The sequence below is a fragment of the Protobothrops mucrosquamatus genome, unplaced genomic scaffold, assembly GCF_001527695.2.
Source record: "Protobothrops mucrosquamatus isolate PMUCROS unplaced genomic scaffold, P.Mucros_1.0 scaffold_91, whole genome shotgun sequence".
NCBI lineage: Eukaryota > Metazoa > Chordata > Lepidosauria > Squamata > Viperidae > Protobothrops > Protobothrops mucrosquamatus.
The window spans coordinates 88,481-98,887 of NW_015386167.1; the positions used below are offsets into that span (position 1 = coordinate 88,481).

A 10,407-nucleotide genomic window follows, 5' to 3' on the forward strand; every position below is an offset into this window, starting at 1 on the left:
TAGCTTTGTTCACACTGCCAGGAGTTCGATTCCTTCGATCCTCACCTGTTCAAGGTTGACTCAGTCTTCCATCCTTCCGAAGTCAGTAAAACGAGGACCCAGATTGTTGGGGGCAATATGCTGATTCTGTAAACTGCTTAGAGGGCTATAAAGCACTGTGAAGCAGTATATAAGTCTAAGTGCTATTGCTATGATGCAATATGCTGCCAATTTAAGGGGATATGGCGCCATGTGCCAATTGTGGTTTGCCTGCTCCTCTGTTAACAGAATACAGTACAATAAATCTAAAAATAGTTCTTGTCTTAGCAAGAGTTATTATTTACTGAAACCAAACCAAACATTGAAAACAGTAATTTTATCAAGCATTCTTATTAAATAATACTTATGCTAAAGATTTTTCAATAAAATATACCTCTGTGATACACTTACTTAAAATATTAATACTGTTATAATAAAGTTCAGACCTCTTCCAAACCCTATAGATAGAAAATTTACTCATAAATCCATAAGCAATAAAAAGAAAACACGTAATAATGAAATACTATATTATTATTCCTTAAATGAGAAAGATTTAGGTTAGATACTCATTTTATACTTACTTAAAATATTTTTCTCCTCTTTAAAACCTCCAGGCAGATTATGGTGGTATGATGAAGAAAATTACTTAAAAATATGTTAACCATTAAATTCTGCATTAGTTTTCTGCTACCTTAGGGTGGTAGAATATAGTAAAGTGTAGTCCATAGTATTTTATTTTGAATCATGTGAAGCATGAACGGGCCCATGATTGTGTTTATATGTTTGGAATGTTTCCCATACAAATTCAAAATGCTATTATTATATTTAATTTATAGACATAAAGATGAATATGCACTAGGCATCCATTTTATTTTGAAGTGTGAATATCTCCTGCATTAAAGATAGAACCTTGTTTTAATGAAGAGGTGATGAGGGCCATAACAATTTGATGTTGGATGAAAACAAATGATGTCCATTAAGTAGAATGAATTGACTTTTCTCCTGTAATTTCCCATCCTATCCCACTCTCCTAAAAACTAGTTTGGAATGTTGTGTGTGTGTGTGTGGGATTTTGGAGCAGATCTGAGTAACAAAAATCCCGCCCCAAAAGTATACAGCTGACCATGCACAATTGGATAGTATCCATTTTTTTTCTACAAAAAGCCTAACTAAAATTTGAGTATCAACATCTATTTTGTCAAATTATCTTCATTTCAGTTTGATAATTGCCACCTGCTTTAATCTTATTATTTAAATCTTTTAATTAAATGTTAATATTTTGCTGGAAAATAGCCCGTCAATCTAACCATTCTCCTATTTATAATTATTAAATTACAAAAATGGTAATATACAGCACTAATTACAAACATAAAGACTTTATTGAATGCTGCTCAATCCCTCAGTCTTTCAATACAAAACCATTTTCCACACAATTGAAATTTAAGAGATTGGAATGATACTCTGATATAAAGATCTGCAAAAGAGCACCCCACTGATCAAGTAAAAACAGACAAAACTTTAAGAATCATTTTTTGCCATCTTAAGCACTGCTTTTTCTTTAACACAAAGAGAGCTGTCTTGCATATCTGCACAGGAATTGCACAGCCTAAGCTTTAAATGGAGCAGCTGGGCCATCCTGCAGGGCCAGGTTGAATCATAGAATCTATAGGGCTGGAGAGGACTTCAGAGGTCTTCTAGTCCAGGGGTAGGCAACCTTGGCTCTTTTGGCTCAGGAATTCTGGGAGTTGAAGTCCACGAGTCATAAAAGAGCCAAGGTTGCCTACTCCTGTTCTAGTCCAACCCCCTGTTCATGGCAGGAGTAAACACAAGTAAAAAGTAGGGAAAAAAGCAAGATCAATTAGGTTCTACAAAAAATTGCCAAACTATAGATTGAAATTGAAAGATTCCAATGTTTAGTTATGGGAACAGAAACATGATTACTGAATCTTTTCTAAGAGGAAGCATAAGAACTATATGAATAATTCTTTATTAAAAGTTAACAATTTTTCCTCATTCAGAGCTCACGTAACTGCTGAAGCAAAACACATAATGCAGCCCAAGTCCTGTCCAAGTTACAATTATCTGAGGGAGAAGCCCAATGCAGCTAACCTGATCTTACTCCCTTTCCCTGTCTCTATCCATTTATATAGCCCACTCTACCCACCTCTGTAACAAGTCTTTTCTACTTGAAAAGGTTCCTCATATAATTTTGAATCTTAATCTGTCTAAACTAAACATTCTTATAAAATAGCCTGACCCGTGATATTGTAATGGGCAAATTCAACTCAAGTGATACACGTTTATTCAGAAGCAAACCCCACCAAGCTTCATGGGAGTCAATCCCATCAACTTGATACTAGATTATCAGTTTCATTTCAGGAAAAACAGTAAAGCTAGAAGTCTCTTCCTGAGTCTCAGCCAAAGGCTGCAGCACTATGAAAAGCACATAGGGAGAAAATGTAAGCTGCCTGACATCTATGCCTAAGTGCAACACAATTAAAAAAGAAAAAAAAAACTTCAAGTCAAAATTTCACCGTTCCCATAATTAAATCAAACACTTCATGGATGATAAAATTCCTTTCTGTGAGATGTCAGAGTTGACAATATAGCAATGATTAGAGACAAATTTACAATATGCTATGAGAAATAATATCACATTCAATTACTGTATTTCAATTCAAAAAAATTTCATTTACATTTTGTGGGTGGGATGGCCATTTCAAAGATACTGATGAGGTTTCTCTTCTGCATTTTTTACATTTTTTGTAAAAAAAAAAAATCTGTGTACAAAAGATATGCCTCACAAACAGGCTTTTTCACACTCACTTGGCACTATCATTTGGTATATTTGTCAGAGAGGAGGAGGTATTACTTGGCTGGTTAGACAACGTTCTGCTGAGTCTGAGCTCTTCCAGCTTTTTCCACAATTCTTCACGTTCTAATTCTTTCTTCTTCTCTCTGTAAAAAAAAAAAAGAAACGTGAAAGATTCTTAACCATTATGAGTGTAAGAAGCTAATAAAGATGATCAGAAATCCTAAACATATCATAAAGATTAACTTGAATATCCTAGCATGAACCTGTTTGGTACCAGTCAGTATAGAAAATAGTGAGCTAAATAATATCATAGTTTGACTAGCAATTTTTTTTTAACACTCCCGTCTCTGTATTTACAAGAACCTAAAGTTTAGAAAAATAAAAAAGGTAATGAGAAAATATAACTAAAGTTTTATGAGAATAAATAACCTCTAGTAGTGCTACAAAATATAGTAATCAAAGAGTGTTGAAATGATTTTCTTTTTAAAGTACAAATAGATATTACTATTAAAGGTAAGGAGGTTGCATTTCTTGCCATTATAATGGGGGGGGAGGGTGACTTTTAGATTGGAGCATGTCTAAATTGCTTGTTACCTAATCTTCCTATCAGTGGTGGGATTCAGCCGGTTCGCACCACTTCAGCAGAACCGGTAGCTAATTTTTTGTTGCCCAGGCCCAGAATGGTCTTCCGGAAGCAGCATCCACACAAAGAACCGGTTGTTCACATATTTGAATCCCACCACTGCTTCCTGTCCAAAAACAGCTTAGACAAAGAATGGAGCCAATTATTTTAACAAATTTTAATTTTAGGGCTTTCTGCTAAAATTATATATTGAATTTTCAAAGTATTCCTCTCAAGGTTAAGCCAGAAAAAACAGTGTGTCTTGAGCATAAGAGAATACTTCGCTGTTTACGTTCCCTTTTTTAAAAATTCTGTTTTAAAAGATTGGATTTGTTGCTAAAACATACTCCTTGAATAAGCCACATAAAGTCTATATATCGCTATTAAAATACTAGATTTTTGAGATGTTAAAAAAATCAGAGCAAAATACATCACTTCAGAATTTTTTCCACCTTTAATATAACGTATTGGCTGTACAATTCAATTAAAAACAAACTGAAATTTGCTAAGGGGGGGAAAACTAGAATAATGTGGCTGCATAAGTCACACTCTTATAAGTAGGGATGTGTTCAGAATTAACCAATCACTTTCAAACTGATGTCAAATAGTGGTCAGCACACAACTGCCATTAATTAAATTAAGTCTGATCAGCCCATATAAAGTTCAGCTGTTCCAGTAGATTTTTCTGGTATTTTACTCAAAAAAGTAAAGAGTTGGAAAGTTTCTCTATAGATGCTCAAGAACAACATTCAGTGCTTCAGAGTGCGTCAGAGGTGCTCAAACAGAACCTTTTTTGCAACTTCTTTCAATATAAGTAGTCCTTGTTTAGTGATCACAGCTGTGACCAGCATCTTAGTTACTAAGTGAAAAGCAACTCTGCTTGCAATTTTACTTTTTTCCTTACTTCTCCATCCTTTAGGATGCTCACGGAGTGTTGGGATATTAGCAAGAAGGGAATTATGCATTTATATTCATTGGAGAGGATAAGATTACAAGAATTAGCAGGCACACAATGGGGAATATATATTGGTATTGTCTATTTGCCTAGCACATCAGGGGCTGGGCTGCAAGTGTACTGGGCAAACAACTGGCACCAGCAATAGCACTTAAGACTTATATACTTCTTCACAGTGCTGTACAGCCCTCTCTAAGTGGTTTACAGAGTCAGCATATTGCCCCTAATAATCTGGGTCCTCATTTTACCAACCTCAGAAGGATGGAAGGCTGAGTCAACCTTGAGAATTGAACTGCCAAACTGCAGGCAGCCACACAAGTAGCCTGCAGTACTGCATTCTAACCACTGCACCAACACGGCTCATCACTAATGCATTCCATTCAATGTGTATTCCCCTTTGTGTGCCAGCTTCTCCTCTTGTAATGCCCTTCCTCTCCAATATCCACTTTGAGGTGAAAAAAGGGGAAAAGGTCAGGACAATGCATACTAATTGACTAATAGCAAAGATATGNTTTTCTTTCAGTACTGTCATAACTTTGGTCACTCCATAAGGCAGGCAGGTCTACCTGTAGCTGTATCTCTTCTCAGGAACATACTATGATTCCAGGAACAGGTGTGTTTAGTTTAAGGAATTGCAGACAAGACATTGTGCATGTCCCCTACACAATCCACAGTATATTTTTTTGCCTTTAATCCATAGCATTGCAGAACGCTATGCTAACAGTAGACCACACTGAGATTTTTTTTCCAATAGGAAGTAAAGCATGAAGGTTTTTAAAAAGATACTCTGAATACATTGAAAATCTTTTAAAAATGTCCCTTAATTTAAGATACCAGTTTTTAACAAAGTGTCTCTAGATCAGGGCTGGTCAGATTGACAGCCTATACCAGGCTATCCTCTGTAACTGGCTGAGGAATTCTGGGAGTTAAAGTCCCACACATATTAAAAGTTGCTGAGTTTTAGAAACAATCCTCTAACATTTACATTACATACTGCTCTAGGCTTCACGAACAGGGAAACATCTGCAGGAGAATGTGTTTCATTTCTTCCTGGAAGTGAAGTCTGATTGGTAAGGACCTAATAAATTATAGATCAGGGATGTCAAACTGCCAGCCCGTGGGCCGGTTGCATCATGAGGTTGCGCCCACCCCAACTCCGGCAATGCAAAAAACATTGTGATATGTTGTGACACGTCACGTGATGCGGCGAGTTTGACACCCGTGTTATAGATCTACTAGCACAACCCTAAATGTGTCTTTTCTTCTTTAATTTATAAGGAATTTGCTAAAGGATAGAGGAGAAAAAAGTGGCACTATTAAACAAGACGACTACAACTTTTCAAACAATTTGGTGTGGAGCTACAGTGCAGAAAAGCTCCATCCTGAATTAGATTAGCTCTGTATTACTATTTGGGCTACTTCCTTACCAACATTTCCTTCCATACGCTCAATGAAAGCCCACCTGTATATATGTAAAAACAAACAGAAGCACATTGCCATACAGAGCAACAAAATCTCAACAGAAAAAAAAATGCTGAAGCAAAGGTAACCTGGGAAAGGTTGTGTCCCATGTGACTGCTAATTACCCCTCTAATAGCAGGTGGAGATGTCCCAAAGCTTCTGCTGATGCAGGCATCTTATTTGGATGTGCAAGCTGATGCCTCAACATACAGTTGGTAAGATGCCCCTGGGGGGAAAGCTAGGTGGATTAACTACAATCAATGGGTTAGTAAAAAGAAAGAAAGAATCTGTACCTTATTACATGGCAAGAGAAAAACTGAAACAGCCCTTAGTCAGAAAACCTCAAGTATAAGCACAAATCCTCGCAAAAGCAAAGGTGAAAAAGAAAGGACTGGATGTGTAGCAGGAAGAGGTGCTAAGTACAAAACAAGGCTAAGTATCCTAAGCAAAGCCCCTCAGAAGAAACGAGGTTAAGGAAGGGATGCATTTATTTAGTAGAAATGGATAAACATTGTTAATGTGAATAGTAGGGAGAGATCATTCATTTGCAAAACTATTTTTTTATTCTAATGTCAAATCAGCATTAATCTGGAAGACTGTTTCAGGCACATGATTTGTAATCAAATTGGAAAAGTGTACCTTTGTCTTTCTGCTTTGTAAGTGCTTGTGAGTTCATCAAATAGTTTCCCATTCATATCCATCAGTGTTTTCAGCACATTATATACTAATGCTACAATGGTCCTAGAACAACAGGGTAAGTTGCAAAAGTATTGTTAAGAGATATATTCTATCATCTAGTCTGATTATCTAGCTTCTGCTTTCATTCTGCCACCATTTTACATAAAAGAAACAATTGCACTTAGTTTTGAAATGATGGGGTCTGCAAACTCAAAGCATGGACATTAGACTTGTTTGTCTTCATTCAAACTTAAAGCAACAGTGTGATGGAATTATTATCATAATAAATAGCAGCAAAATTACAATCTAATTTAAGTCAAAGTCAAGAGCATGCCCAAAGGGTGCTGCCCAAATCTAAAGTACAAAATGCAAAATTATATTCATAAGGGCTCCTATATTTAGTATTTCAACTAAATTTGCTTGGCAATAAATGAAAAATCAAGGGATAAGATTATCTGAGTAGCAAAATGATTTCCTTGAGAGTGAGTTCCCATTAACATAAATTCCTTTATGATTTATAACAAACATTTGATTAATTTTAACATAACATTAATTTGATTATAGAATGCCTTCCTAACAAGGCTTCCATTAGATTTTTAACTCTGAGAATGAATCTATTGATGTCCATTCTCAGAAAAAAACTCTGCCAGCAGATATTGTGGATAAGAGTTTAGGGACAGAGAAGAGTCCCAAGTCAGTGACTTGAAACTTGTTTACATAACCCTACATACCATACTGAGCTTCTTAATTGTTTCAGATATATTTTTAAGTAGTTGGCTGCAGTCATAATTTTAACTACAGGTAGTCCTCAAGTTACAAGTGTAATGGAGCCTGCACATTCCACTCATAACTCGAAAACTCGTAGAGGGCTGGATCCAACCTCCAGAGGCATGCAGAAGCCTCCTCCAGCCTCCGTTCCGGGGTGCTTGGAGGGCTCCAAGGACAACAGGGTCACTTTCTCCCCCAGCGCAGTGAGTTCTGGCGGGCTGGAGGCGGGTGCAAGGGGCCTGGCCTTCTCCCTCAGTTGAAAGCTTCAGGCTTGCTGTTAGGCAGAAAGGAGTTGGGGGCAGGAGTAGGAGACAGGCACCTTTCGCATAGAGAATGAAAGTTTCTGAGGTTCGTGATTTGGCGCAACTTCAAACACTCGTGCGAGATCACGGACTCCATTTTCACCATGGAAAACATTTCCAAGCCGACTCTCCTCTCCCTCAAAGGGAAAGAAACCACGGCAGAGACAATTTTTGCAAGGTAAGTGAGTCTGGCGTGGTAAGTGAGGAAGGGAGGGGGAAGCAGTTGTGAGGAGTGGGGGGAAATAGGATGAATGTTGCAGAGCCACTGTGGTCGCTCGTAAGGGAGAACTACTACCATGGTGCTGCAATATTTGTAACTTTGGGACTTGCTCGTAAGCACTAGGGGGCGCTCATCACATAACTTCGAAAGCTTGTAACTCGGGGATTACCTGTATTCTCTGTAAGTAACATTTTATTGCATTTTGGCTGAAAAGTTGTACATTGACTACAGCAAAGCATTTGACAAAGCCTTTCATATCCTCAGTAAAACTTAAAATATGGGCTAGATCAGGGGTAGGCAACCTTGGCTCTTTTATGACTTGTGGAGTTTAACTCCCAGAATTCCTGAGCCAGCTGGCTCAGGAATTCTGGGAGTTAAACTCCACGAGTCATAAAAAAGCCAAGGTTGCCTATCCCTGGGCTAGATGATATCACTGTTGCATGGATTTATAATTGGATGAATAGCCACTCATAAATGTCTCCTTATCAATCTGGACAGCAGCACAATATGGAGTGCCACAAATCTGTCTTTGGACCAACCTTTTTATTACTGAACTGGAAGAAGTTTGTTTAGTTTTTATTTATTTATTCAACCAAGTGACTGGGTGGGGGTTGAGGGAATGAGTACCAAATCTGCAGCTAGCACAAAACACTTCAGAAGAGAAAGATTTTTAAAAAAAAAAATCTACAGAGGTTTAAACTGTAATCCAAATAAAAAATTCTCCTATAACTAAGGAGAAAAACAAAACAAAAACACAACAATGGGGGAGATCTGCTTGGCAGTAGCAACATGAAAAGGATCTGGGTGTTCAAGCAGATCACAAATTAAACAATAGTATAATAATTTGATGCAGTTGCTAACCATGCAAATGCTATTTTGGAATATATAGACAGGAGTACAGATTACAGAGATCATGGGATCAGTTGTCCCAGTCTATTTTGCCTTGATGAGATCCCACTCACAACATTATTCTGCTTGGTCACTGAACTCTAAAACAGGAAACCCATAAACTGGAAGAAGTTCAGAGGATGGTACCAAGGTGATATGGACTGGAAATGAAATCCTATGAAGAATAATTAAAAGAACGGAATAGATTTAGCCTGTGTAAAAGCAGATTTAGGAGAAATATGTCATTAGATGATATCTCTTCTCTTTTGCCTTGTGTGAAACTATCAGAGCCCTAGGGTGAAAGTATAAGGAAGTCAATTCAGATAAGAGATATGAGGTGGATTTTCCTATCATAAGAACTATAAATCAGTGGAATAGATTGCCTCATAAAGAGGCATCTTCTTCACTGGAGGTTGTTAAACATAGATTGGATAGTCATCTATCAGAAAATGCTCTAATGGATCCTGTACTGAGCAGAGGGTTGCACTAGATGAATTGAAGTCACTTCCAACTTTATGATTTTATGACAATGTATAATAAATCATTTCAAAACACATCTTACAGGTAACAGTATCAATGATTCAGCATTTGCAGTTCTGTGCAAAGTTGTTTCCTCATGCATTTTCATATACACAAGTGCATTCTTTTAACATGGTATTTGTGCCCTACAAACCAAAGGATTTAAGCCCGAAACTAATCCACAACACATAAAGGCATTTTAAAAGACTAAACAGTAAGAAGTACATACGGATTCCAGTGTTCTTTGGAGATCTTATATAAACTGCCAAACATAATTGGCAAAATTGTATCAATGTTCTCTTCAATCAGACCAAGAATGTATTCATTATTCCAAAAGTACAGAGCCCTTTCTGCAATCTGAAATACACATTTAAAATATCAGGATAATGAGACTGGATAGTACCTATGTTTAAATATTGAAAATCTAAAATTATACCTGAAAATGTGAACTTGACACACATTTTGCTATCTGTTTAAAAAGAGGCTCTTGTATTTTTTTGAACTGTGTTGGTTCTATTACATCCAGAATTTCTTCAATTTCACCTAAAAACATGACCTGTTACAAAGAAAAATGTTTAGGCAAAAAAGATTTGTATAATAACATCATTACCATTCAGAAAGACAATTGACTGAAAAATATTTTTTTTCATCTACTGGTAGGATTTTCTGTAATCTATGCTAATTCTATTTGCCCATGTTTTTTTTTACATAAATAAAGTATCTTTAATTTGATATAAATTACTGAAACAACCCAGTAGCAGTAGCAACCAACAAACTCCTCATCTTTTAAATATCAACAACATATCTGGTATTCTTAGAATCACCTATTGAGATGATTTAATAAATGATTTAAAAATTATCCAAATTAAAAATTCCTTGGATATTATATGGATAAATACAGGTTTACACAGATACTCAGGTTGTGATTCAGAGCTAAACTATTGTAAGCACAAATATTCTGCAGCAACTATATTTAAAATAACATATAATTCAGAATGTCCACACTCAATATGACTAAAATTCTGTAAAACAAAATGTGAACAATATTTATATATTCTGGGACTTCCGGTGGCAGGCGATTTCGTCGGTCGCAGCTGTTTGCTGCCTCCCGCCTGTTTTGCGTAAAAGCCGGTTTGACAGCCAGCATCAGCTGTCAAACGG

The 10,407-nt window shown here is 36.6% G+C and overlaps 1 protein-coding gene across 1 annotated transcript in view; it reads right to left on the reverse strand.

Moving 5' to 3' along the window:
• Positions 1–1,912: 1,912 nt before the first annotated feature.
• PPP2R5A (protein phosphatase 2 regulatory subunit B'alpha) overlaps positions 1,913–10,407 on the reverse strand; it is a 48,367-nt gene continuing 39,872 nt past the window's right edge. The window contains exons 10-13 of the mRNA XM_015814688.1: positions 9,683–9,802; positions 9,476–9,603; positions 6,511–6,612; positions 1,913–2,976 (exon numbers count right to left, since the gene is read on the reverse strand). Of these exons, the coding sequence (XP_015670174.1) occupies positions 2,841–2,976; positions 6,511–6,612; positions 9,476–9,603; positions 9,683–9,802 (486 nt within the window). The 3' untranslated portion in view covers positions 1,913–2,840. The remainder of the gene's footprint in view (positions 2,977–6,510; positions 6,613–9,475; positions 9,604–9,682; positions 9,803–10,407) is intronic.